This window comes from Rhinopithecus roxellana, chromosome 12 (assembly GCF_007565055.1).
Source record: "Rhinopithecus roxellana isolate Shanxi Qingling chromosome 12, ASM756505v1, whole genome shotgun sequence".
NCBI classification, from domain to species: domain Eukaryota; kingdom Metazoa; phylum Chordata; class Mammalia; order Primates; family Cercopithecidae; genus Rhinopithecus; species Rhinopithecus roxellana.
This window is the reverse complement of record NC_044560.1, coordinates 10,919,862-10,947,343: the sequence shown is the minus strand read 5'-3', so window position 1 is coordinate 10,947,343 and position 27,482 is coordinate 10,919,862. Positions and strand designations below refer to the sequence as shown.

Genomic DNA, 27,482 nt, shown 5'->3' with positions numbered 1-27,482 from the left:
GGAACTGGCCAAGGAAGGCTGGCAGAGCCTTTCCCAGTCACACACAGGTAATCCCTGTGCCAGGCCAGCCCCCTCTGGGAGCCACCCCTTCTTGTCCAGCCTTCCTCTGAACTGTGGAGGTCTCCTCTTCTGCACTCGCATGTGGTTTCTGGATCAGGCCATTTCCCCTGTTAGTTAAAGCCCCTCAGTCAAGTTGGGGCCTTGACATTGACCCCTGAGCATGTATACCTACAGGCAGTGCTGGGCATAGCTATGGGCACACAGGTGTCAGCCTTAAGGGAGGCCTCCCGGGGCTATCCCCCCAATTCTGTCTGAATGCTCTAACTCCGTAAGGCCACTACATGCCAGGCTGGGGCTCTCAAAATGATCCTCCTTTGATTTTCCAGTTTATTTCCGAGCCCTGGTGAATTTCACTCGCTCCATCGAGTACAGCCCTCAGCTGGAGGACGCAGGCTCCAGAGAATTCCGAGAGGTGTCCGAGGCTGTGGTAGACACGGTGAGGTGAAGAGGGTTCGGGAAGCTCGTGGGTGTGGTGGGGCAGGACCGAGGATGGGGTGAAGGCCTCTGGTGCTGATGGCACTGTGTCCCTCCCCAGCTGGAGTCGGAGTACTTGAAAATTCCCGGAGACCAGGTTGTCAGTGTGGTGTTCATCAAGTGAGAAGGGGCCCCCTGGGGGTTGCTGGGGGACTTGAGCGGGTAACCTGGAGGGGGCTGATGAGGATGAGAAGGAAGCCTGGCACTGCAGAAAGGCTTATGGGATGAGTTGCTGTGGGTGGAAATTCAGGAATTGGTGGGGGGATCATTGGGACCTTTAGTTGCCCTTCTTTGGGTATAGGCTGTCCTGGAACAGGGCCTGAGCATCAGGGCAGGAGCCTCATGGAGTAGCTGAGAACACAGGCGTCTCTGTGACCCTCATCTCCTGCCCATCTCCATCCCCAGGGAGCTGGATGGCTGGGTTTTTGTGGAGCTGGATGTGGGCTCGGAAGGGAATGCAGACGGGGCCCAGATTCAGGAGGTGCTCCTCAGGGTCATCTCCAGTGGCTCCATGGCCTCCTACATCACCTCTCCCCGGGGATTCCAGTTCCGACGCCTGGGCACAGGTGAGCCTATCCTGGTGTCTGGGGTTGCCTCCTCCAGACTCGTGGGGTCCCCTTTCAGTGTCTCCACCATGGGCTCCCAACTTGGGCTTGCACACCACTAGAAACAGGGAGCTCACTACCTCCTGAGTGCCCCATCGATCCTTATACAATCTGGGCTTGGTAGAGTGCAGACTGTTTCCTCTAGCACATACCCATTAGACCCAAGTTCTGCTCCTTCCTTCTAGACCTCTGCACATTGACAATAGGTAATCAGGCCTTTATTAATCCTGTACGTACAAGTCCAAAACACATTAGTACTTAATAATAACCAGCAACTGTTTACTGAGCCCTGACTCCCTTTATTTCCGGCCTCTGGGTCAGTCTTCACAGCAATTCCTTTGAAGGAGATGTTTCAGAGACGAGGGAACTGAGGCCCAGAAAGGAAAATCTGAATTTGTCCAGAATCAGATAGGCAGATAGTGAAAAGGCGAGGATTTCAAACAAACTCGGTGTCTATGACAGTCTTGCCAGAACCTGTGATGAGAGAAGCAGGAGAAACTGAGGCACAGAGAGACTAAGAAACTGGTCCAAACCACACAGCTGTTAGGTGCAGAATCCTGACCTTTGTACTCTGGGTCAGCCCAGATTTCCTTCTACTGTGCCCTTGGTCTCCTGTTTTAACCTCCTGAGTTTGTTTTTTTTTTCTCTAGACCGAACAGCCCTAGTTCATCCCTCACAGGCTGTGGTTCTCAGCCCTGTCTCCATCTCAGTTCCCTCTCTCTGGGAAGACCCTGACTCAGTGGAACTCAGAATGGAACAAATCCATCCCCTAGCCCAATGAGGAAAAAATAGTGAAACCATCACCTCCCTTGTTCTGCACCTCAATTAAGCCAAGCGTGGTGGTGCACGCCTGTAGTCCTAGCTACTCAGGAGGCTGAGGCAGGAGGACCACTGGAGCCCAGGAGTTTGAGGCTGCAGTGAGCTAGGATCATGCCACTGTACCCCAGCCTGGGTGACAGAGCAAAACCCTGCCTCTAAAACAAAACAAACAAAAACCCTTAATTATTGCACCCCGAGATCAAGCTTGCTCTTCTGCATCATCAGGCCCAGGTCTAAAGACTGCTGGGGGTCCAGCCCTCCTCTCTCACTTTTCAATGAGTCCTCCTGGCTAGGGATGGTGGAATGGCCTGGCCCAGCCCTGCAGCCCTCAGCTCCCAGCTCCCAGGTTGAACAGCCACTGACCACATCTTCCTTTCCAGCACAGACCCCCCCACCCCCGCCGGCCGCTGTGGCGGTCGCAGTGACACCAGGTGAGAGTGTAAGCCAGGCCCAGGCCCAGCCAGGTTCCTAGAGAAGTTAAGGTTGGAGAGGAGGCCGGGTGCGGGGGCTTACGCCTGTAACCCCAGCACTTTGGGAAGCCAAGATGGGAGGATTGCTTGAGGCAAGGAGTTCCAGACCAGCTTGGGCAAGCAACATAGCAAGACCCTGTCTCTAAAAAAAATAAAAAAGAAGAGAAAAAAAAAATTTTTCTTAAAGGATGGGCCGGGCGTGGTGGCTCACACCTGTAATCCCAGCACTTTGGGAGGCCAAGGCGGGTGGATCACGAGGTCAGGAGATCAAGACCATCCTGGCTAACACGGTGAAACCCCGTCTCTACTAAAAATACAAAAAATTAGCCGGGCGTGGTGGCGGGCGCCTGTAGTCCCAGCTACTTGGGAGGCTGAGGCTGGAGAATGGCGTGAACCCAGGAGGCGGAGCTTGCAGTGAGCCGAGATCGCGCCACTGCACTCCAGCCCGGGCGACAGAGCGAGACTCTGTTTCAAAAAAAAAGGGATAGAGGGGAAAGAAGGGTGTGGGCAAGATGGCTGACTGGGCACAGCCCAAGACAACTGGGCACTCTCTTTTCCCCTCCTTCTTTGTCCTCACTGGGCCAGGCTGTGGCCTGCATGTGTGTGGTGTGGTGGTTGCATGCGTGTGGCATGTCAACTGCCTGTGGGGTCTGTGCTAGAGATGGGGGAGGCCACTGCCACTTGTCCCATGCCCACGCGTGCTGTGGATGTGTCTAGTATGTGCTCCTTGCTCTCGCTGTGCCTGCCAGAAACCAAGCTGCCTGACAAAGAGTCCTGAAGCCCGCTCCAGCCATGCAGCACCTGTGCGTTCCCTACAGCTTCCCGCACCTCCCTCCTGCTGCCTCTGACTCCAGTCTGCTTCCTTCCACCCACAGTGCCCCAGTTCCCAAGAGCCTGCACGGAGGCTGAGTTTGCCTGCCACAGCTACAACGAGTGTGTGGCCCTAGAGTATCGCTGTGACCGGCGGCCCGACTGCAGGGACATGTCTGATGAGCTCAATTGCGGTGAGGGGATGTCCGAGGCCACAAGTGGTTTGGGCACTAGGGGAGGGCCAGGGTCCTACACCTGGGTCTTGGAGCCCATCAAGGACTATGAGGGTTTGGTGCAGGCAGAGGATAGGGGCATAGGAAGGGCGATGACAGAGCCAGGCAGGGGGCGGCAGAGAGTAGTGTTGGGGAGTACAGGGTGGGCCTGGGGAGGGTTGGGGACAAGAAGCAGGTGAGGAGCCACCTGCTTCTGCCAAATGCCAAGCAGAATCTGTCCACAGAGGAACTGGTCCTGGGGATCAGCCCCACAGTCTCTCTCCTGGTGGAGACGACACCTTTACCACTGCGGCCGGAGACAACCATCATGCGACAGCCACCAGTCACCCACGCTCCTCAGCCCCTGCTTCCCGGTTCCGTCAGGCCCCTGCCCTGTGGGCCCCAGGAGGCCGCATGCCGCAGTGGTCACTGCATCCCCGGAGACTACCTCTGCGACGGACAGGAGGACTGCGAGGACGGCAGCGATGAGCTAGACTGTGGTGCGCACTGGCACTGGCAGGGGTGCAGGTGAGTGCGGGGAGCGGGAAGCTGGCCCAGGAGGATGCTGCTGACCCCTGCCCTGTCTCCTAGGACCCCCGCCACCCTGTGAGCCCAATGAGTTCCCCTGTGGGAATGGACATTGTGCCCTCAAGCTGTGGCGCTGTGATGGTGATTTTGACTGTGAGGACCGAACTGACGAAGCCAACTGCCGTGAGTATCCGAGGGTCCAGCGGAGGCCCCCACCCTGCCCAGGCCGCTTGCTCCTGCCCCGCCTTCCACTCCTGCCCCGCCTTCCACTCCTGCCCCGCCTTCCACTCCTGCCCCGCCTTCCACTCCTGCCCCGTCCCTACCCTGCCCCGTCCCTACCCTGCCCCTCTGCTTTCTACCCTCCCCAGTCCCCCAAGCCTGTTTGTTTGCTCTCCCTGGCTGAGTGCGGAAGGCCCTGGAGACACACTCCAAGGTTTCTCTCTGACCAGAGCTGTAAGGCCTCTTGGCCCTGAGTTGGCCTTGGTGAAGCTGTGTAGTTAGCCCGCCTGTGGTTCGTGTCTCTTCATTTCTTTCCTTTATTTTTGTTACCATGAAGCTTCTCTTTGTTTTGTATGTGTGTCAGATGAATGACTAGGAGGGTTCTATGTGCCAAGGTCCTTGGTGATGGGTCCTTGGCTTATGTATGCAAGTCAGAGCCTTACCCATCTATCTGTCCAACTCCCCAGCCACCCATGCACCCACGTATGCACCCATTATCCATCCACGCAGCCTTTCATCCATCTCTCCACCTATCCATCTGTCATCCTTCTTCCCTCCCATCCGTCCTTCCAGCCTCCCACTGCCCCACCCTTATGGTATCCATCTTTCCAGTTCATGTTGTGGACATTATGGGCGTCCTGATAGTTAAATAGGATGGGGAGGCTGGAGAGGCAGAGACCACATCAGGTGGTATCCAGTATGTCCCGTCCCATGAGAAGCCTGATGCTTGTTAGTGCGAGATTGAGGATAATCTTCAGGCCCTTCTCTGTGGTCCTGGGTGGTGTGTCTGGGCGCGTGTCCATGTTCCTGCCGTGAGCTTGTCCAGCTTCTCCTTGCCTTCCTTCCCCTGCCCACTCCACAGCAAGCCCTGGGGAGAGGCCACATCATGCCACAGACCGGCAGAGTTTGAGAATGCCTTTCTGTGGCTCTAAGCTTGCCTGTCAGCACCAGCTCCTTGGGAGAGAGAAAGTAATTGGGGGCTTTAGTTGGAAGGCCCTTTCCAGGGACCTCTGCTGGGGAAGTCAAAGGAAGGACAGGTCCTTGTGGACAGCACAGAACCAGAGAATGTGAAGGCTGAATGGCCTCATGGGCTCCTGAGAGTGCGGGGAACAGAAGCGCCTGAGCTGCCTCCACAGCTACCTCCTGGTCTCCTCTCGCACCTGCTCTGTGGATGCGCGGCTTCCGCTCCTGCATGGCTGTGACTTCTCTGTCTGTGTCTGTGTCTCTCTCAAGCTCCATCTCCCTGAGGAAAGAATATTGGTCACCAGCCACTAGAGAGGCCTAGTGGGGCCCAGCCCTTGTCCCAGGGCACCTCCAGCCTCTGGCCACTCCATAGAGGGCCTGTCAGTGGGAGCACAGACTGTCGAGCCCCACAGGGGACCATGCTGTGCCAGGCGCCTTGCCGGGCCTTTCTGGTAGAGAAGGGTGTGTGGGGCATTGCTGGCGCCCAGAGATGCCAGCCCCACTGGTTGTGCCTTCGACGTGGGTCTTGTCCATGTGTGCAAGATAGCACTTCTGTGACTCTTGAGTGTGGCTGGGTGACACAGTGTTTGTGACCGTGATGTGCCAGCCATAACTGGCATGGGGAATGCAGGTGGAGTGGGGTGGGGGCTGGGTAATGTGATGAGTGGTTCGATGACACCTGGTGGCCGCATCATGCTGGCTGTGAGGTGGACAGTGTTGTGCAGCAGGGACTAGGCATGGTGAGGGCCACTGTGGGTTATGTGGGCAAAATGAGAGAGTGACTCTGGGGATGCCCAGGGAGGATGGACAGGGGTGGGCTGTTGGGAACCACCTGGCTTTGTCCCCAGCCGCCAAGCGCCCTGAAGAGGTGTGTGGGCCCACACAGTTCCGATGTGTCTCTACCAACGTGTGCATCCCAGCCAGCTTCCACTGTGATGAGGAGAGTGACTGTCCCGACCGGAGCGACGAGTTTGGCTGCAGTGAGCAGGGAGCTGGGATCGAGATGTGGGCCCTGGGCTGGGTTGTGGGGGCTTCTGTCCACAGCCTCAGCCTCCACTCTTCTCCCTCCTAGCCCCTCAGAGCGCTCCCTCCGCTCCTCCTTCCTTTGCCCTCACCCCTACCCTGGTCTCCTCAGTGCCCCCCCAGGTGGTGACGCCTCCCCAGGAGTCCATCCAGGCTTCCCGGGGCCAGACAGTGACCTTCACCTGCGTGGCCATTGGCGTCCCCACCCCCATCATCAATTGGAGGCTCAACTGGGGCCACATCCCGTCTCATCCCAGGTGTGGCTCTGGGCCCGGGTGGTGGGGTGGGAATGGGGGACAGCTGGTCCAGAGCCCTAGGCCAGATCCTACCACTTGTCTTGGGGCCAACAGGGTGACAGTGACCAGCGAGGGGGGCCGTGGCACACTGATCATCCGTGACGTGAAGGAGTCAGACCAGGGTGCCTACACCTGTGAGGCCATGAACGCCCGGGGCATGGTGTTTGGCATTCCTGACGGTGTCCTTGAGCTCGTCCCACAGCGAGGTACTGCTGGAGGGCAGGTGTCACCGGGTGTGGGGGTGGAGCTGAGCTGCCTGCCACAGCTGGCTGCAGCCCCCTCCCATGCCGCCCAGCAGGCCCCTGCCCTGATGGCCACTTCTATCTGGAGCACAGCGCCTCCTGCCTGCCCTGCTTCTGCTTTGGCATCACCAGCGTGTGCCAGAGCAGCCGCCGCTTCCGGGACCAGATCAGGCTGCGCTTTGACCAACCCGATGACTTCAAGGGTGCGTTGGCGGGCGGGTGAGCGCTGCGGGAGGTGGGAGGTGGGTACCAGGCTCCAGTGGGCACAGAGGATAGATGCAGACAGAGGGGGCCAGGTTTCGGGAAGGAATACGAGTCACTGAAGAAACACTGAGCCCTGTCAAAAAAGCATTTTGGGGGGAAAACCACCATGTTTAGGAAAAGCCAAATCCCCCCTTGCTACCTGCCTGCTTCAGGTTACGGAGAGGACGGGCTCTGGAGCCAGCTTCCTGCTTCAGATCCTGATGTGGACACTGTCCACCTGTGTCCTGGGTCAAGTTACCCACTATCTCATGTCTGTTTTCTCATCTATAAAGTCGGGGTGGGGGGTGGAGTAATAACTACCTCCGGGGGTTGGTAAGGACTTAGTGGAGTCGCGTATGTAAGCCTCTCGGAATTGTGCTCAGCCCATGGTCAGCACCCAGGAGGTATTTGCTAACGTCAGAGTCATTGTCCTCATTCTGAGAGACAGAGGTGCCAGTGTACCCAGAGTATAGGAGCCCAGGCTTTGGCATCTCCTTAGCCTGAGGGTGGCCTCCAGCTGCACCACTTACTGCCGTTGTGTCTTTGGGCAAGTCTCTTGGCTTCCCTGGGCCTATTTTCCCAAAGACAGAGGCAGGCGGCTGGACTCAATTCTTTCTGGCTCTGAGAGGCAGAATGGCAGGATGGCTGAGAGCATGAGCCCAGGCACTACCTGGACTTGGGCTCAGGTCCCAGCTCTGTCCCACCTGGCATCAAGCAGCCCTCACTTCATTGCAGAGGATTAAATGCATGTAGAGAGTTAGCTCCAAAGCACTCAACACATTTTATGCCCTTTTGTTGGTTGAGGAACCTAAAAATGACTTGTATAAGACTTAGTTACCTGGCCAGGCATGGTGGCTTATGCCTGTAATCCAAGTACTTTGGGAGGCTGGGAGGGAGGACTGCTTGTGGCCAGGAGTTCAAGACCAACCTGGGTAACATAGTGAGACCACATCTCTACAAATAATTAAAAATAAAAAATCTAGCCAGGCATGGTGGCTTGCGCCTGTAGTCCCAGCTACTTGAGAGGCTGAGGCAGAAGGATCTGTTGAGCCTAGGAGTTTGAGGCTGCAGTGAGCTATGATCACACCGTTGCACTCCAGCCTGAACAACAGAATGAGACCCCATCCCTAAAAACAAAACAAAACTTAGTTACTTCCCAAAGTTGTTCCCCAGTGTATTTAGAATGCTAATGGCCATGGCCACCATTTGGTGAGCAGGCAGTTGGCCCTGTGGCTTGATATGACAGTCATCGAACTGCCAATAACCCTTGCAAGGTCAGGGCTGATTTCACAGTTGTTTTTTTTTTTGAGACGGAGTCTCGCTCTGTCACCTGGGCTGGAGTGCAGTGGCCGGATCTCAGCTCACTGCAAGCTCCGCCTCCTGGGTTTATGCCATTCTCCTGCCTCAGCCTCCCGAGTAGCTGGGACTACAGGCGCCCGCCACCTCGCCCGGCTAGTTTTTTTGTATTTTTTTAGTAGAGATGGGGTTTCACCGTGTTAGCCAGGATGGTCTCGATCTCCTGACCTCGTGATCTGCCCGTCTCGGCCTCCCAGAGTGCTGGGATTACAGGCGTGAGCCACCACTCCCGGCCTGATTTCACAGTTTTAAGATGAGAGCCCCAGGGCTCTGAGAGGTTGTGGAACTTCCCTGGGTTCCCACAGCAGTTTAGAGGGGGAGCTGAACCCAGGGCTGTCTGATTGCAATCTGGATAGTCCAGGGGAGGGAGTGGTGGGAATTCCATCATGAGCAGGTGGCCTGTGTGTGGATGGTGACCAGGAGGGCAGAGGCCTGAAGACATCCCCGGAAGGCAGGGAGGAAAGAGGATAGAGTAACCTAGACCCGGGGCTGTGCTCGGTCCTTCTGTGGGTGAGGAGCTGGACTCCCCTGTGGTTGCAGGGGTTTAATTCAGGATGAGCGGGAGAACCTATTGGCAGACAGATGTGGACTCCATGTAAGGAAGAACTTGCTAAGAGTCAAAGTTGTCCAGAGGTGGGAGGGACAGTCTTTGGAGGTTGTACGCTCCCCATCCATGACAGCTGCACCGTCTACTGTGGCAGTCACTGACCATGTGTGGCTCTTTAAATTGAAATACAATGATTCGTTCCTGAGCAGCACTAGACACGTCTCCAGTGCTCAGTGGCCACGTGTGGCTAGTACCATTACTTTTTTTTTTTCAATTTTACAACTTTATTTGATGTATTTGACGATCAGCGATTAGTTCTCATCCACATTGACTGTCTGTAGATTTTTGAAAGTGGTAACAGGTACATAGGTAACCAAAGTATAGAGCTTATTTGGTGAATCTTCATCCTCATTACATTTTCTGGACAGCCACACACGGATTCGGTATGGGACATTCCTTATTCCTTTGGCCCAGACAGCTTTGTTGAGCCTGGTATCAATGCGCACGTCTGGAGTTCCCATCTCCTTCGTGGCAAATTTCCGAATCTCTTTGAGTGCCCAAGGGACACGCTTCTTGAAGCCCACTCCATGGATGTGCTTGTGAATGTTGATGGTGTAATCTCGGGTCACCACCTCGTTGATGGCAGAACGGCCCTTTTTCTTCTCGCCACCCTTCTTTGCGGGAGCCATTCTGCTGGGTCCAAGTTGGAAAGCACCATTACTTTTAATGGCAAAATCAGCAATTACTTTTGTACCAACCTAATAGTTACCATAATGAAGAGTGTAGGTACAGGATATTTTCACTCCACCGAAAGTTCTCTAGGGTGGAGCTGTCCTAGAGATCTGGGGCGATGCTGTCAAGGGAATTCCTGTGTGGCGTACTATGTGTATGTGTGTGTACATAGGAGAGGGTTGGACTGGATGACCCGTCATAACAACAGCAACAATAAGAGCTAGCCATTTCATGTCAGTTTTCTCATTTTAGCTTATACCTCTAGGAGGCAGGCTACTTTAAGCACCATCTTACAGATGAGGAAACTGAGGCCCTTCCCCAGGCTTACAACACACCTGGACTTGAGCTCCTGTTCCTCAGCCCTGTGTAGCTCTCCTGCCCGCAGGGTTGTTCCAGCCGTGAAAGTCTGTGGGTCTCTTAGCAAGAAAGGCCCTGAGAAGTCTGGCTGCAAAGAACCCCCTTGACCTCTTTAACCCTGTGGTTCCCAAATGGTTCCCCAGCCATCATTCCATGGCATTGACTTTCCTTTCTCAGAGCATGCTTTGGGAAATGCTGCTCCAGTATTTGGGAAGGAGGAAAAGAACTGCATTTTCTTTTTTCTTTTCTTTTTTTGAGACAGAGTCTTGTTCTGTGGACCAGGTTGGAGTGCAGTGGTGTGATCTCAGCTCGCTGCAGCCTCTGCCTCCCAGGTTCAAGTGATTCTGCTGTCAGCCTCCTGAGTAGCTGGGACTACAGGTGTGCGCCACCATGCCTGGCTAATTTTTTTTTTTATTATTTTCACCATGTTGGCCAGGCTGGTCATGAACTCCTGGCCTCAAGTGATCTGCCCGCCTCAGCCTCCCAAAGTGCTGGCATTATGGACGTGAGCCACCACACCTGGCCAAAACCTGCATTTCCTTCACTTTGGAAGAGAGATCAAAGTTTTCTTGAAATAAAATTTCCCCTAGAACTTTCCCATCTTTTTCTGGGTTGCTGCCCCTCAAGATGGGTGTATCAGGCAGGTCCAGGCTGCAGCCCTTAGCCTCTCCCTTGCCACCCGCAGGTGTGAATGTGATGATGCCTGCACAGCCCAGCATGCCACCCCTCTCCTCCACGCAGCTGCAGATCGACCCAGCCCTACATGAGTTCCAGCTAGTCGACCTGTCCCGCCGCTTCCTCGTCCACGACTCCTTCTGGGCTCTCCCTGAGCAGTTCCTGGGCAACAAGGTGAGAAGCCTGGGCTGCTGCCCTGGGTGGAGAAAGAATCCCTGTGGGCTCCGCTCCCTCTGCAGTTGGTGGATAGCAAGGCAGACCTGGGGGGAAAGGTGTTGCCATGCCCCGATGCAGCCCCCTGTGGCAGTGGCTCATCCATTCAGGGCAGGACCTCTCCCTGGCACTGCTGGCTTGGGAAGAAGAGCTGGCCTTCTGTCCTCCCAAGAGCCCTCCCTGACCGCTCCCCCATGCCTGGGTTGGGTTCTGTGCCTCCGCACTGGCTTCCCTGGGCACCCTGTGCACTGCATGATTCCACACCCTGCCATGGACCAAACACCCTAGAGTCAGGGCCTGAGTCTCACCCATCTCAGTTTCCCTGTACCTAGCTCAGTGCCTGGCACACAGTGAGTCTCAGGTAGGCACAGTGAGGGAGGAGCTAGAAGACTGTAGGCACCTCGTAGGCACGGTGGGTGTCAAGTGTGCCCACAGCTGCCCGCCCTGATCCACCCTGTTGTGCCAGGTGGATTCCTATGGCGGGTCCCTGCGTTACAACGTGCGCTACGAGCTGGCCCGTGGCATGCTGGAGCCAGTGCAGCGGCCGGACGTGGTCCTCATGGGTGCCGGGTACCGCCTCCTCTCCCGAGGCCACACGCCCACCCAACCTGGTGCTCTGAACCAGCGCCAGGTCCAGTTCTCTGAGGTAGGTGGTGCCTGAGCCCTTAGGGCTGGGAGCAAAGGGGGATTTAGGCTGAGTAGGTGCTGATGTGTGACCCCTGCCACCTTCACCCGTACCCAGGAGCACTGGGTCCATGAGTCTGGCCGGCCGGTGCAGCGCGCGGAGCTGCTGCAGGTGCTGCAGAGCCTGGAGGCCGTGCTCATCCAGACCGTGTACAACACCAAGATGGCCAGTGTGGGGCTGAGCGACATCGCCATGGATACTACCGTCACCCATGCCACCAGCCATGGCCGTGCCCACAGTGTGGAGGAGTGCAGGTGCCTGAGCCGGCAGGGCTGGGAGCCACAGAGACCCTGGCAAGGATAGAGGAGAAACGGCAGGGCCTCACAGTCCTTGCAGCGACTCTCTCGGTCCTGTCCCCACAGATGCCCCATTGGCTATTCTGGCTTGTCCTGCGAGAGCTGTGATGCCCACTTCACTCGGGTGCCTGGTGGGCCCTACCTGGGCACCTGCTCTGGCTGCAATTGCAATGGCCATGCCAGCTCCTGTGACCCTGTGTATGGCCACTGCCTGGTGAGTAGAGCCAGCTGGCACGTGGACACTAAAATAGGAGCAAGGACAAGGTGTGAGACTCCCTGTGTTCACGAGCTCAGCACAAGCCTCCAGAATGAGTGTCATGACTGCCAGATGAACTATCATGACCTCTGGATGCAATAACAGAGATAGAGGCTGGGTGTGGTGGCTCATGCCTGAAATCCCAGCACTTTGGGAAGCTGAGATGGGTGGATCACTTGAGGTCAGGAGTTCGCCACCAACCTGGCCAACATGGTGAAACCCCGTCTGTACTAAAAATAAGAAAATTAGCTGGGCGTGATGGCGCACGGCTGTAATCCCAGCTACTCAGGAGGCTGAGGTAGGAGAATCACTTGAGGTGGAGGTTACAGTGAGCCAAGACTGTGCCACTGTACTCCAACCTGGACAACGGAGCGAGACTCTGTCTCAAAACAACAACAAACCCCAGAGATATAGCGTCCAGACAAGGGAGGTGATGGCCCTCCTCTCCTCCACCCTCATCAGACTAATCCTGGAGAGTGTCCAATGAAGAAGCGTGACCTGCAGAGGGCAGCCCTAGGGGGAAGAGCCCTTAGGGTGACACCTTATTTCTTAGGAATAGTGGCGAGAGCTGGGACTGTGGAGCTGACAAAAGGAAAGACTCAGGCAGGGCAGCATTGTCATCTCCAAATCCCTGCAAAGGTGTCAGGCAGAAGAAACAGACTCTGGAGAGCAGAACTGGCCAGTGGGTGCAGATTGGAAGAGGGTGGCAGGTTTAGGTTGATAAAAAGCAGGCATTTGGAATCATCTATGGGACAGGCTGTTGTGTGAGGTGATAAGCTCCCCATCATCTACAAGTGGTTGCAGTTGATGCTCCCCTGTCTGCAAAGCTGTGCCTCCAGCGTGATGGGGAGGCTGAGCCAGACAGCCTCCAAGGCCCCCCACAGCATCTGGCCCAGTTCTGCTCTAGAAGTTGAGCCATACCCTCTTCCTTCTCCTAGAATTGCCAGCACAACACGGAGGGGCCACAGTGCAACAAGTGCAAGGCTGGCTTCTTTGGGGATGCCACAAAAGCCACAGCTACTGCCTGCCGGCCCTGCCCTTGCCCATACATCGATGCCTCCCGCAGGTCAGCCTCGGCTCAGGGTGGGGGGGTTTGGCTGGGGGCCGTGCAGCAGGCCGGGAGAATACTCTGAGCAGGGAGGCGGGAGACTTGGATTCAGATGTCCGCCTGGTCACTAAGTTATCCTGTGCTCCTTGACCTCTATAGGCCTCTGTTTCCTTGTCTGTATAATGAGCCCCCTGACTTCCCACAGTTGCTGTGCCGGGCAGGGAGATGGTGTCATGCCTCATGGCACACTGTGTCTGTGTGGACAGCGGTCATTTCCCAGGGTGGGATGAGAAAGCCTGACCCCAGCCCTGCGCCATGCCCTGTCTACTTGATACCCACAGATTCTCAGACACTTGCTTCCTGGACACGGATGGCCAAGCCACATGTGACGCCTGTGCCCCAGGCTACACTGGCCGCCGCTGTGAGAGGTGAGGGAGAGCCTTGGGGGCTGCAGGAAGGGGGCTCCTGGGTGGGGTCATGGAAGTGCCACTGATGGGGGCCCCCTCTCTCCCCTAGCTGTGCCCCCGGATATGAGGGCAACCCCATCCAGCCCGGCGGGAAGTGCAGGCCTGTCAGTGAGTATGGCTGCCACCATCCCCTGACACCCAGCTCGCAACCCAACCTGGGCTGTACACCAAGCACCCTCCCTCCCTGCCCCAGCTCATGATCCTTGGGGAGCTGCTGTTCCTCTGTCTGCTCGAACCGTGTCTATCCCATTCCCACCTGCCCTGCCAACACCAACTTTGTGTCCCAGACCAGGAGATTGTGCGCTGTGATGAGCGTGGCAGCATGGGGACCTCCGGGGAAGCCTGCCGCTGTAAGGTACGCATGCCATCCGCCACCCACCCAGGGGTCTTGGGCCCAGCACCACAGCTGGGAGAAGGAGGAAGGAAGCTCTGTCCTCTCCATAGATCCTTGGCCAGTGGGTGGTAACATAGAGGCTAGTGGACCTGGCTGACCAGTCTTCTGTACCAGGAGAGGTGGTCTGGTGTTGGGAAGGAGCACTTGTTAGGGAGTCAGGCGACCTGAGTTCAAGTCCCAGTCATTCTTTATGCAGCCTTTGTATCTGCATTGTACCTTTGCTTTTGCTATACTTTGTCCATTGTCACATTGATAAAATGATATAGATATTACTGTCCCCCATTTGTGAATAAGGAAATGGAGGCCAGAGAAGGGAGGTCACTTGCGTTAAGAATGGGAGCATCGGCGGGGCGCAGTGGCTCACGCCTGTAATCCCAGCACTTTGGGAGGCTAAGGTGGGTGGATCACTTGAGGTCAGGAGTTCAAGACCAGCCTGACCAACATGGTGAAACCCCATCTCTACTAAAAATACAAAAATTAGCCGGTCGTGGTGGCGGGCGCCTATAATCCCAGCTACTCAGGGGGCTGAGGCAGGAGAATCACTTGAACCTGGGAAGCAGAGGTTGCAGTGAGCCAGGATTGTGCCACTGCACTACAGCCTGGGCAGCAAGAGCGAAACTCTGTCTCAAAAAAAAAGAAAAGAAAAGAATGTGCGTATCAAGTGTCAGTGTAAAAAAGAATGGACAGATTCTGGAGTCAGGCACTCCTGGTCTTCAATCCCAGAGTGGATAAGCAAGCTGAGTAATTTGTGCAAGTCATTTCACATCCCTGAGCCTCTGTTTCCTCATGTGAAGGATGAAGGTATCACCTACCTCTCAAGGTCCTTAGGAGAGTTAAATGAGGTGATGTCAAATGGAAAGCAGAACAGTGCATGAAACACTCCATAAATAGAAGCAGCAATTATTTCAATCAAGTCGCTGTATTTCAAATTTAAATTTATTGGTGAACCCCCTGGCAGCCAAAGAGAAAAGGGAAAAATGCTTGCCTAAGCCCTTGTTAAGTGGGAATTACTGTTAAGATGGTAATGACGCCTCATACATGTGCTCTTTCTTTTTTTTTTTTTGAGAAGGAGTCTCGCTCCCGTCGTGCAGGGTGGAGTGCAGTGGTGCAATCTTGGCTCACTGCAACCTCCACCTCCCGGATTCAAACGATTCTCCTTCCTCAGCCTTCTGAGTAGCTGGAATTGCAGCTGTGCACCACCATGCTGGGCTAATTTTTGTATTTTTAGTAGAGACGGGGTTTTGCCATGTTGGCAAGGCTGGTCTCAAACTTCTGACCTGTGGTGATCCACCTGCCTTGGCCTCCCAAAGTGCTGGGATTACAGGCATAAGCCACCACGCCCAGCCACATGTACTCTTTCAGTGGCTCCCCTGGGTCTCGGGTTCTTATCTGGACTGAGGGTGGATTCGGCCTGAGCTCCAGGCAGCCTCTCCTCTGGGCTGTCCTTCAGCTCCGACTCTGTGCCTGCAGAACAATGTGGTGGGGCGCTTGTGCAACGAATGTGCTGACGGCTCTTTCCACCTGAGTACCCAAAACCCCGATGGCTGCCTCAAGTGCTTCTGCATGGGTGTCAGTCGCCAGTGCACCAGCTCTTCCTGGAGCCGTACCCAGGTACCTCTGCAAGGTGGGCGGGCAGGACCGCCCAGCCCTGGGCTGGATGGACCAAGTGCCAGTCCCAGGCCATGGCCCCCATCCCAGCCCTTTCTCCTCCTCCCAGGTGCATGGGGCCTCTGAGGAGCCTGGTCGCTTCAGCCTGACCAACGCTGCAAGCACCCACACCACCAACGAGGGCATCTTCTCCCCCACGCCTGGGGAACTGGGATTCTCCTCCTTCCACAGACTCCTATCTGGACCCTACTTCTGGAGCCTCCCTTCACGCTTCCTGGGGGACAAGGTGGGTAGTGGGTGGGAAGGGAAAGGAAACTCCAGGCAGCAGGAACAGCACAGGCAAAGGCTTGGAGGCAGGAGGGTCGTGGCGCCTTGGGAGAATAGTGAGATACACTGCATGGAAAAGGTGGCTGGAGCAGCGACAGGGCCCAAATTCAGGCCCCTGCTAAGCTCCTATCTAACCCTGGTCCCAGGTGACCTCCTATGGAGGAGAGCTGCGTTTCACAGTGACCCAGCGGTCCCAGCCAGGCTCCACACCCCTGCACGGGCAGCCACTGGTGGTGCTGCAAGGTAACAACATCATCCTAGAGCACCACCCGGCCCAGGAGCCCAGCCCCGGCCAGCCCAGCACCTTCACTGTGCCCTTCCGGGAGGTGAGCAGTACTGTCCCCTGGGGTAGGGGTGCGGGCAGGCCCTTGCTCCTGCCTCTCCAGCATCAGTACTCCAGGACATCCGGGGCTGAGCACATATGTCCTTTCCTTGGCAGCAAGCATGGCAGCGGCCCGATGGGCAGCCAGCCACACGGGAGCACCTGCTGATGGCACTGGCGGGCATCGATACCCTCCTGGTCCGAGCATCCTACGCCCAGCAGCCCGCTGAGAGCAGGTGTCTGGAGCGGGGCAGGAGGACCAGCATGGGCTTGGGGAAGGGACTCTGTCTACGCGGTGCAGTGCGGCACAGCCACTTACAGACTGTGCGACCCTTTTGTGCCTCACTTTCCCTGTCTGTGAAATGGAGAGTCTAACAATGTCTCCATTACAGGCTGGTCTGGGGCCAGGCTCCCTAGAAGGAAGCCTGAGATGGGGATTGGGGTGCACATGATTCACAAGGAGAGGGATGCAGGAGTGGGGAGGGCCACGCAGGGATGTGGTCGCAGGTCAAGTCTAGCCCCAGCCTCAGCCCACGGGGAGCTCTGGAGAGTCTCTCGCCGGAGAGTGGTCTTACTTTCAGGCACGAAGGCTCTTGTAGCCTGTATCAGCCTGTCACTGGGTACCCCAGGGGGATGGGGTGGTATAACCTCTCCAGGTGAGGAAGGGTGATGGTTTGGAGTAAGTTGCAGGTAACGGCTGTTTGCCACGGCCCTCGCAACCTCTGGAGATCTGGACAGGGCCCCAGCAGCGCTGTGACAGGGCTGTCGGGAGGACTGACCACACCCTCCGAGTGGAGGACTCCAGGCGTTCCTGGCACAGAGCTAGCGGTCCTATTCATGCGGGGTCTTGTCACGCCAGGGTCTCTGGGATCAGCATGGATGTGGCTGTGCCTGAGGAAACCGGCCAGGACCCCGCGCTGGAAGTGGAGCAGTGCTCCTGCCCACCCGGGTACCGCGGCCCGTCCTGCCAGGTGAGTCCTGGGCCCCACGCCGGCCCAGCCAGCTCCCTCTATGGTGCTCCCCACCCCTTCTCCACGAGCCCTCCCCACTTCCCCAGCCCTGGCCATCCAGTGCCCCTACCCGAATGGGCCATGTTCAGCAAGGCCCTCCCACTGCCATCTTTCTGCCCCCAGGACTGTGACACAGGCTACACACGCATGCCCAGTGGCCTCTACCTGGGTACCTGCGAACGCTGCAGCTGCCACGGTCACTCAGAGGCCTGTGAGCCTGAAACAGGTGCCTGCCAGGTGAGTCCTGCCCTCCTTCCCCCTACCCCAGTGATCTGTGGCCTCTGGGGGCCCAGCCTCAACTCACATCCTGCTCCTCCAGGGTTGCCGGCATCACACAGAGGGCCCTCGGTGTGAGCAGTGCCAGCCAGGATACTACGGGGACGCCCAGCGGGGGACACCACAGGACTGCCAGCTGTGCCCCTGCTACGGAGACCCTGCTGCCGGCCAGTGCGTCCGGTCCCCACCCGCCTGGTCCCTGCCCGCACCTGCCCTGCCCTGAAATGTCTACCACCCCCTCCCACACACCCTTCCTCCAGGGCCCTTCTGAGAGGCAGTGGTTAAATCCTGGCCTTGCCGCCTCCTCAGTGTCACTTGGTGTGAAATACACTTCACTTTCAGGGCCTCAGCTGCCTCATCTGTGAAATGGGGTAGTCCACCCTCGTCAGCCCCTTGTGTGAGAGGTGAATGAGGCGATGCATGTGGAACTCTTAGCACAGTGCCAGGCATGCAATGGCACTCAGGACACATGAGTTCACTTGCCTGTTCTTCCCCTCCCCTCTCCCCTGGTCCTGAAGGAGAATAAGGGGAGAGGTAGGAGCCACTGCATTACTGACTAGAAATCTGCCCCCTATACTCAGGGCTGCCCACACTTGTTTTCTGGACACAGACGGCCACCCCACTTGTGATGCATGCTCCCCAGGCCACAGCGGGCGTCACTGCGAGAGGTGAGGCAGGGGCTGGAGAAGGTGGGGGAATGCACACGGGGGCACACAGGGGGTGTCCCTGGAGTCCTCGGGCAGGGCCCAGCCCTCCCAACCCAGAGGAATCAGGGATGCCTCTCACTCTTAACCTTGCACAGGCCCCAGAAGACAGTCAGCTCCCCTCCTTGGGAGCCTCAACCTCTAGCCCAGAATTCAAGACCCTCAGACATACATCCTAGCCTGCGGTTCACCTTCAGCCCCCTGGTCCCCTGCCCCAGGCCAGTCTTCCCACAAAACCCCTGCTTCTTTCCGAAGCTCCTGGGTTCCTGACTGCCCCGATTCACTGGCTGTATGGTCCAGGGCGCATCCCTGCTCTTCTCTGCCCAGTTTCCCCGTAACGTGGGCGAGTCAGGCTGTTGGTTTCTTGTAGTGCACGAGGCCATCGAATTCAGTATGAGACCCCCAGCCCAGCCCTGGGGTTCTGCTTCCCTTCATCCAAAATTCATCAGAGACTTTCTCTCTCTGCAGGTGTGCCCCTGGCTACTATGGCAACCCCAGCCAGGGCCAGCCATGCCAGAGTGAGTAAGATTGGGGAGGTCGTTGGGGTCGGGTTACCCAGTGTCCCCAGGCGGAGCTAGGACAGAGGCCTTTACTCCCTTTTGGCTTTGCCTGTCCAAGCCTCAGTTTCTTCATCTGTAAAATGGGGATAGGAGCAGGCCCCACCACCTCCAAGGGCTGTCATGAGAGTGTTGAGTGCTCACATCAGAAATCAGAGCTCCCTCTCGGTGAGCAGAGTGGAGGGAAGAGGGGTGCTGGGTGGTGGGTTTGGGGCTCCAGCCATGGCTTTCTTCCACCTCAGGAGACGGCCAGGTGCCAGGGCCCATAGGCTGCAACTGTGACCCCCAAGGCAGCGTCAGCAGCCAGTGTGACACTGCTGGTCAGTGCCAGTGCAAGGTCAGTCTGAATCAGTGCCCCGAGGGACATGCTCTGCCCCACTGCCTGGAGCCTTCGGGGAAATCAGGCAGCATCTGGTGGAAGCTGAGACCTGGCCATGGGGGGCAGAGCATGGGGGATGGGGCAGGGGCTGCCCAGGGCTGCTGGAAGTGGCCAGGGAAGCTGGCCTCAGGCTGCTGGGGGTGCAGGAGACCCACTGAGTCCCCTGCCTGCCTCCTTCCATCCACCTACCCAGGCCCAGGTGGAAGGCCTCACCTGCAGCCACTGCCGGCCCCACCACTTCCACCTGAGCGCCAGCAACCCCGAGGGCTGCCTGCCCTGCTTCTGTATGGGCATCACCCAGCAGTGCGCCAGCTCCGCCTACACGCGCCACCTGGTAAGAGCCTGTGCCGCCCAGCCCCAGGCGGGGTTGCCACCTGCTGCCTGGTATTGTCCATCTCAGCACTGAGCCCAGTGACCCTCATCCCTGCCTCAATACCCTCACATGCCCCCATTATTTTTCTCCCAGCCCTGATCTCAGCAGGACTCCATTCCCCACCTTAACACCCTCCCGTGCCCCATCCCCCACCAAGGCACCCCATCCGCCACCAAGGCACCCCAGTGCCCAGGTTGACGCCTCCTTCTTTTTCCCCTGCCAGATCTCCACCCACTTTGCCCCTGGGGACTTCCAAGGCTTTGCCCTAGTGAACCCACAGCGGAACAGCCGCCTGACTGGAGAATTCACTGTGGAACCCATGCCCGAGGGTGCCCAGCTCTCTTTTGGCAACTTCGCCCACCTTGGCCACGAATCCTTCTACTGGCAGCTGCCGGAGACATACCAGGGAGACAAGGTGGGCCCCAGCCTAGCACCAGGGTCAGCGGTGACTCAGACATGAGTTCACCTCTGCGCCGCCTCTCAGCAGGCACGCACCTGCCACCTGCATGGCCATATCGTGGTTAGGCACGTGGCTTTTGCGGTCCCATAGACATCGGTCTAAACCCCAGCTCTGCTGCTTGCCAGCCAGATACCATTTGATAAACCTCAACTTCATGGTGGCTGAGGGGATTGGAGATCACGCCTGGCACATAATAAGTGCTCAGCTGTTCATGACTTTTAGCTTTCATGCAGTTATTCAACAGACAGGTCCTAGGAGAGGCCGGGAAATGCAAAGACGAGCGAGACACAGTTTCAGCATCCTTCACGTGCCCACTCCAGTTTCACTCATCCACGCTGCTAGCTCTGTGCTTGTGTTGGACACAGTAATTCTCATAGGTCATGTGTGTTGAGCTCTCACTCTGTGCTAGGCAGCGTCCTTTTACAAGTCACAAATCACAACTGTGTGAGCCAGGTCCTGCTACTGCCCCATTTCATAAATGAGGAAACTAAGGCAAGAGGGGCTCGGTACCTTACCCAAAGCCCCGCAGCTGGGAGGTGGGAATGCTAGAATCCAAACCCAGGTCAGAGGCTGCCCTTCAGATGCTCTGCTGAAGGCCAGAGCCCACGCCTGTAATCCCAGCACTCTGGAAGGCAGAGGCAGGAGGACCTCTTGAGCTCAGGTGTTTGAGACCAGCTGGGCAATGTGACGAAACCCCGTCTCTACAAACAAATACAAAAAATTAGCTGGGCTGTTGGTGCATGCCTGTAGTCCCAGCTAGTTAGGGAGGCTGAGGTGGGAGGATCGCTGGTGCCCAGGAGGGGGAGGTTGCAGTGAGCCATAATTGCACCATTGCACTCCAGCCTGGGTGACAGAGTAAGACCCTGTCTCAAAAAACAAACAAACAAAAAAATACTCTGCCAGTCAGAGGTGAACCTATCTTTGCTACTCCAGAACAGGGTCTGGTGGGAAGGTGGTGATGGTGGTGGCAGTGGTGTTGTGGGGTGCAGGGACTCAGGGCTGGGCCCTGGGACAGCCTGCCCAAATGTGTTCCTTGAGCAGCATAGGCATCTGGTGGCACCCAGGGCAAGTGGGTCTTGGCACAGGAGTCCACTGCTGGTCGAGGCCAGTGTTCCAGCAGATGTGCCCCCAGGCAAGGGGTCAGGGGGCCAGGGACACCTGGGCGGGGGCGCTCTGGGGTTGCCCCATCCCTGTTCCTTGGACAGAGCCAGGTACTCTGAGCTTCTCCCAGAGCTGGCTGCCTTCTGGTCCCTTCTCCCCTCTCCCTTCTGGGGTTCGCTATCTCCTGGCCTCTCTGCTGCTCTGTCCTGCAATTCTCAGACCTATCTCTGTCTCCTGTCCTGGCATTTCCCTGCACCCCATAGGGAGAGGCATACTTTGTGCGGATGCGTCGGGCTCACCAGGTAGGCCCAGGATATGCGTGCTGTGAAGTTGGTGTGATGGGGCGTGGCGCCTTCTGGGGTGCTCCCAGCCCTGTATGGGGAGATGCACAGTGCCCAAGGCATTGGGGGTCTGCATGAACCCAGGCAGTGTCCCATGGCTCCGGGGTTGGAGTCAGGAGGGTGTGTGCCCCACCTTGCCTCACCTGCTGTGTTCTGGTCCTGGTGCCAACCGTCTGAAGTCAGAATGGCAACTGAGGTAGCAGGGAGACTAACCCGATGCTAATCCACATGACTGTATCTAGGCCCCCAGGTTCTCCTGGCCGTGCCTGTCAAGCAACCACTGTTAACCCTCTGTGTGCACGTGGGCGACCTGGAGTTAACCCCGGGGTGCCAGCCTGGAGAGGGGGGGCATGCGTCTTTCTTCCTAATTAGTGTGGGCCTTTCTAACTACCACGTCCATGGGTAGAGGACCCTGCCCATGGCTCCAGCTCCGGGACCTTGGGAGGTCTTAGCTGGCCTGCTCCCTCCATTTCATCAGAACCGCACGTCCCTCTCAGAGGAGCAGTTGCGGGCAGCCGTGACAGCTCGGAGGATCCCAGGGCCCCCAGAGGGCAGGGACCGGGCACAGCAGGCATCACAGGTAACTGAGGACCTGGCTAGGACAGGTTGTAGGAGACCAAAGAGCTGAGTCCAGGCAGGTACCTGAGCAAAGACCCCAGCCTTCCTGGGCCATTTCCCCTGTGCCAGGCCAGACCCCAGCCTGATGCCTGGTCTGCTCTGGTGTCACCCTTGGGAAACATTCCAGAACCATGAGTGGCTTGGGCTGGTGCCAGGGCACACACAGAGAGTCAGGCCGAGGACCAACAACCCCCTCCAGATGTCCCTGGGGCTGCCTCCAGCACTTCTGCCCGTCCCTTGCTGGGCACCCTTTGTAGGACTTCTCCCATCAGTCACGGCCCATAGGCAGCCAAGCCCATCCCAGGATATCCCCGCCTGGCTCAGGAGGAACAAGAGGGCAGTGGGTACAAGGGCCAGAGTGCCAAGTATCAGCACTTGTGAGCAGACAGTGCAGAGCGGGTGGTTGGCTGGGCCTGCGGGGAGGTAAAGCCTCACGGATGTCCTTTCTGTCCCTCTCTGCTCCCTTCCACCGCTCTTCGGCTCCTGGTCCCCCAGGTGGACGAGGCTCAGAGACGGATGGATGCTGAGATCTGGCAGCTTCTGTCCAGCTTTGCTGCCCACCCCCAACCCCCTCCCCAGGGGCTCTCTCCTCATCCCCAGCCTGCAGCTGCTCTGCGAGCAGCACCCCCTTCCTCCTCCTCCTCCTCCTCCTCCTCCTCCTCCTCTGCCTCTTCCTCAGCTTCTCTGTCTTTCCTACCAGGCTCTCAGGTATGTGCCAAGGTGCCCATCAAGGGATCCCCACCCACCATGCTTTCTAGACTTCAGTCATTTCTGAACCAACTTCACCAATTTCTGTGAACTACTTGGACTATTATTTCTTTCAAATTTTCCTTTAACTCAATCATATACCAACTCAGTTAGGCTGGTTACTTGCTTTCAAATACATATGAAAGGAGCCACCCCATTGGAATTGTTCACTGATGTGCTGTGTAAACGTTGGGGTCCACAAGGGACCCACCAGATGGGAGGAGAGGTGGACCCAGGCCACGCCCAGAGAGATCAGCTGGGGACCTGGGCTGGGATTGGAAAGAAAGTTGTCCAAAGAGCAGGGCCAGGACCTGTACTGTCAGGTGGGGGTGGGGGGCTGGCTCTGGCTCTGCCCTGCCACTGGGCCTCTCTCCCATGACGGTCCACCCCTGCTGGGACCACCTCCGCCCTCCCACCCCCACCTCCGCTCCCCTCGGCTCTCACCACCTGCCCTTCCCTCCTAGTTCTCTCTCTCCTACGAAGGCTTCTCTCTGCTCCCTGGAAGCCTCTATTACTGGCAGCTGCCCCGGGCCTTCCTGGGGGACAAGGTAACAAGGATTTGGGGGAATTATAGGGGTATCATGGAATCCTAAAATATCAGAGGGCCCTTTGTCAAGGCCCTTTATGACACAAAGAGGGAGACCAAGGCCCACGGTGGGTAGAGACTTGCCTGGGACGTTCAGGTCAAAGCACAGCTGAGACTGAAGTCAGCCTGCCCGTGTCCTTCAGTGGGCCCTGACCCCTAACCCCTGGCCTCTGACCCCTGTCAGAGGAGCTTTCTCGCCTGGGAGGGTTTCTCTAGTGCCTTTTCTCTGGGATTCCTTGACCTTGTGTCGAGACGCTGGCCTAGTTTTTGGTACTGCACTCAGTCATTCAAGAAGCATTAATTATTTACTGTGTGGTGCGTCGTGTACAGGCAGAGCAGGTAAAGTGGGCCCTGCCCTCCCAGAGTCCATCCGATTATCATTCCTGTCACCATTGGTGTCATTATTATCATCATGAGTGCTGGCATTGGCCTTAGATGAGTATTAATATTGCCTCTGTTTTGTTCCAACAATTTCAAGTACCTCTTAAGAATACACATAACAGGCTGGGCGTGGTGGCTCACACCTGTAATCCCAGCACTTTGGAAGGCCGAGACCAGCCTGGCCAACATGGTGAAATCCTGTCTCTACTGAAAAAACAAAAATTAGCTGGGCATGGTGGCGGGCACCTGTAATCTCAGCTACTTAGGAGGCTGAGGCTGTAGAACCACTTGAACCCGGGAGGCGGAGGTTTCAGTGAGCCAAGATCATGCCACTTCACCCCAGCCTAGGCGACAGAGCAAGACTGCATCTCAAAATAATCATAATAATTCAGCTTCCTGGCTGGGTGCGGTGGCTCATGCCTATAATCGCAGCACTTTGGGAGACTGAGGCAGGTGGATCATCTGAGGTCAAGAGTTTGAGACCAGCTTGGCCAACGTGGTGAAACCCTGTCTCTGCTAAAAATACAAAAACTAGCCGGGCGTGGTGGCGGGTGCCTGTAATCTCACTACTTGGGAGGCTGAAGTGGGAGAATTGCTTGAACCCGGGAAGTGGAGGTTACAGTGAGCTGAGATTGCGCCGCTGTACTCCAGCCTGGGCAACAACAGTGAAACTCCATCTTAACAAACAAACAAACAAAACAATAGGCATGACATGTCACAAGGTACATTCAGAGAAGTGTGACAGGGAGGTTGAGGGGTGAGGATAAGAAGTGATCTGCTGGAGCTGAGGGTGGAGCTGGAGTACTGCAGGGTTATCGAGCGTGATGTGCGTTCTCAAGCTGTGCAGAATGCATCACCGTTGGTGTCCTGCATTACTTAATCCTCATGATACCCTTCAAAGTGAGTATTACTTTTACTTCCGTTTCCATGTCAGGAAAATAGGGCTCGGAGAGGTTAAGCGACTTGTCCAAGGCTGTATAGCCAGTAGAGCTAGAGTCTGAACCCAGGTCATTCAGACTGTGGAGTCTGCCCTTTTAATCACTATGCTGGATCTGGGCACAATGGCTCACACCTGTAATCCCAGCACTTTGGAGGCTGAGGCTGGAGGATGGCTTCAGGCCAAGAGTTGAGACCAGTTTAAGCAACATAGCAAAATCCTGTCTCTAAAAAAATAAATAGGCCGGGCATGGTGGCTCATGCCTGTAAGCCCAGCATTTTGGGAGGCTGAGGCAGGACAATCACTTGAGTCAGCAGTTTGAGACCAGCCTGGGCAACATAGGGTGATCCCATCTCTATTAAAAAAAAAAAAAAATTGAAAAAATAAATAAATTCTTTTAAAAAATCACTGTGCTATACACACCCGCAACTTGCTAGAAAGTCAGTCCCAGAAATGGCTGTGAACTTGCTGGCATTCAAAGCAAACAGGAAACCAGTTAATTTTATGGTTATTTGGTTACACTCTAAAATTCTTTACCACACCTTGAGCTGGTGGAGAACATCCCTGGGGCCCTCGTAGCCCAGGGCCAGTGTGTAGTCAGTAGGTGTTTGATGAATGCTGGTTAGCTGAGTGAACACACAAACGAACAAAGGGGTAGACTTGATGCAGTTTGGTATTGAGATGAACGTCTGCCCTGGTGGCAGAGGAGAGAAAGGAAAGTCCTGTAGGGCAGAGCTGGGGGAGCCTCAGCTGTCCGTGTGAAGGTACCCTGCAGCAAGAGTAAGGACTCTCTGGTCATGAGCAACACAGTGCCCAAGTCCAGTGGGCTTGTCTGCGACAAAGAATCTATTGGCTCATGCAACTGCGGAGTCTAAGCATGTCTGGTATCAGGCATGGCCTTACCCAGGGGCTCATGAGAGCTTTATCTTGGTTCTCCAGCTTCTCATCTGACTGCGGAAGGGACTTTCTCTGGCCTGGTAGAAAGAGCAGAAGTACCCGGGTTACTTGTCTATTCCTGATGGGGTGGCAAAGGGCAGTGGTAGGTTATGCAGATTGACTAGGCCTGACTCATGTCTCCACTACAGAGGAGGAGGGGGTCAGGGCCCTCAGACCACATAGTCTTCCTGTGCGGAGAGAGTTGTTCTTTATAGAAAACCAGGGTTTAGCTTCTAGAAGGGAGGAACTGGATTCTGAGCAAACAGAAACCACCTGCCTAGGAGGCAAGGTTTCCAAGGGGCTGCCCTCAGCCTCACCCCCATGGCTGAGAACTTTTGAAGCTTCCGCAGCCTCCCCTTGGTGGTCATTGTCATTACCCTTGTCTGCCTTATGGGAAATTACTGTCAATGAAAGCAGACCTGGAGTTTGTTCACTGGCACCGTCAGGCAGTGGGGAATAGAGAACCTTGCAGAGCAAAGAGGCTGCTCAGCATCATCACCACCATGTCTGGGGCTGCAGAGGAACTGAGAAATGTCCTGTTTCCCAGGCAACCGTGGGCCATGCACCCTGGCCTATTGGTTTGGGCAGGGAGGGTGTGAGGGAGTGTGGCACAGGTGCAAAAAGGCCACCAGATGCTCCATCCCTCACCTGTATGGTCCAACACTCACACCCCAAGGTCAGTCTGTGACCTCTGGGCTTGCCTCTTTGCAGGTGGCGGCCTATGGTGGGAAGCTGCGATACACCCTCTCCTACACAGCAGGCCCACAGGGCAGCCCACTCTCTGACCCCGACGTGCAGATCACGGTGAGCATTTGGATGCCATGCTGGGTGGGCAGAAGGGCAGGATTGAAGCCAGGGGCACCCTCGGCATTTGTCCTTTGTCCTTTACATCCAGCACTCAGTTTCCTGGCACAAGCTAGAAGAGTTAGGCCTGTGCCCCCACATCCCTGCCTGGTTGGACACTACCCAAGCAGAGGATCCTGCTGCTGGGAGAAGGGGGCAGTGGGCATGTGCCTGACTTCTTTGGGCACGTGAGCTTGGGAGAGCAGAGAGGTGGGAGATTGGGGGTTACAGAGAATCTAGGACTGGTGGAAGACACCCTGGTACCCCAGGGACCCCTCGGCTCCCCTTCCAATCCTGCTGGTGTTCTTCCCAGGGCAACAACATCATGCTAGTGGCCTCCCAGCCAGCGCTACAGGGCACCGAGAGGAGGAGCTACGAGATCGTGTTGCGAGAGGTAAGGGGCACCTGACCACGCTGTGTCTTACCCCACCCCACCCTCCACCCTGACTCGGAGCCTGTCTTTGATGCCCACCCTGCCTCTCGCTCCCCAACCTTCACCTCGTAGCCCTCAGTCAGTGCCTGTAAGGCAGGAGTTGGGGGGTGGTGACTGCAGGAGCAGCCCGCAAAGCCCAGTGCCCCTGCCCATGTTGCCACCCCCCCACCCAGGAATTCTGGCGCCGTCCCGATGGGCAGCCAGCCACACGCGAGCACCTCCTGATGGCACTGGCTGACCTGGATGAGCTCCTGATCCGGGCCACATTCTCCTCCGTGCCGCTGGCGGCCAGCATCAGCGCAGTCAGCCTGGAGGTCGCCCAGCCCGGGCCCTCCAACGGACCCCGGGCCCTCGAGGTGGAGGAGTGCCGCTGCCCCCCAGGCTACATCGGTCTGTCCTGCCAGGTAAGCATGTGGCTGGCTCCACCACCTCTGCACAGGCACAGAGGCATCAGCAAGCAACTCAGCCAGCATCACCACAGCCTTGATTACCATCATAACTATAATGACCCCGGCATCTGGGCCCTGCATGTATTCCTCCCGACAGCCCTGAG

The 27,482-nt window shown here is 56.7% G+C and overlaps 1 protein-coding gene and 1 pseudogene across 1 annotated transcript in view; one reads left to right on the top strand and one right to left on the bottom strand.

Moving 5' to 3' along the window:
* The window catches only part of HSPG2 (heparan sulfate proteoglycan 2), a 117,459-nt gene that overhangs the window by 46,731 nt on the left and 43,246 nt on the right, over positions 1-27,482 (top strand). Inside the window, exons 4-37 of the mRNA XM_010364372.2 lie at positions 387-496; positions 596-654; positions 940-1,100; positions 2,339-2,389; positions 3,304-3,432; positions 3,696-3,950; positions 4,042-4,161; positions 6,009-6,140; positions 6,296-6,440; positions 6,534-6,685; positions 6,778-6,924; positions 10,642-10,805; positions 11,311-11,490; positions 11,587-11,783; positions 11,892-12,039; positions 13,020-13,147; positions 13,471-13,557; positions 13,646-13,704; positions 13,884-13,951; positions 15,461-15,601; positions 15,708-15,884; positions 16,072-16,251; positions 16,365-16,483; positions 17,107-17,218; positions 17,381-17,494; positions 17,577-17,704; positions 18,115-18,201; positions 18,706-18,755; positions 19,037-19,131; positions 19,367-19,507; positions 19,770-19,961; positions 26,365-26,457; positions 26,810-26,890; positions 27,103-27,333. Of these exons, the coding sequence (XP_010362674.2) occupies positions 387-496; positions 596-654; positions 940-1,100; positions 2,339-2,389; positions 3,304-3,432; positions 3,696-3,950; positions 4,042-4,161; positions 6,009-6,140; positions 6,296-6,440; positions 6,534-6,685; positions 6,778-6,924; positions 10,642-10,805; positions 11,311-11,490; positions 11,587-11,783; positions 11,892-12,039; positions 13,020-13,147; positions 13,471-13,557; positions 13,646-13,704; positions 13,884-13,951; positions 15,461-15,601; positions 15,708-15,884; positions 16,072-16,251; positions 16,365-16,483; positions 17,107-17,218; positions 17,381-17,494; positions 17,577-17,704; positions 18,115-18,201; positions 18,706-18,755; positions 19,037-19,131; positions 19,367-19,507; positions 19,770-19,961; positions 26,365-26,457; positions 26,810-26,890; positions 27,103-27,333 (4,433 nt within the window). The remainder of the gene's footprint in view (positions 1-386; positions 497-595; positions 655-939; positions 1,101-2,338; positions 2,390-3,303; positions 3,433-3,695; positions 3,951-4,041; positions 4,162-6,008; positions 6,141-6,295; positions 6,441-6,533; positions 6,686-6,777; positions 6,925-10,641; positions 10,806-11,310; positions 11,491-11,586; positions 11,784-11,891; positions 12,040-13,019; positions 13,148-13,470; positions 13,558-13,645; positions 13,705-13,883; positions 13,952-15,460; positions 15,602-15,707; positions 15,885-16,071; positions 16,252-16,364; positions 16,484-17,106; positions 17,219-17,380; positions 17,495-17,576; positions 17,705-18,114; positions 18,202-18,705; positions 18,756-19,036; positions 19,132-19,366; positions 19,508-19,769; positions 19,962-26,364; positions 26,458-26,809; positions 26,891-27,102; positions 27,334-27,482) is intronic.
* On the bottom strand, positions 9,174-9,565 carry LOC115900689 (annotated as a pseudogene).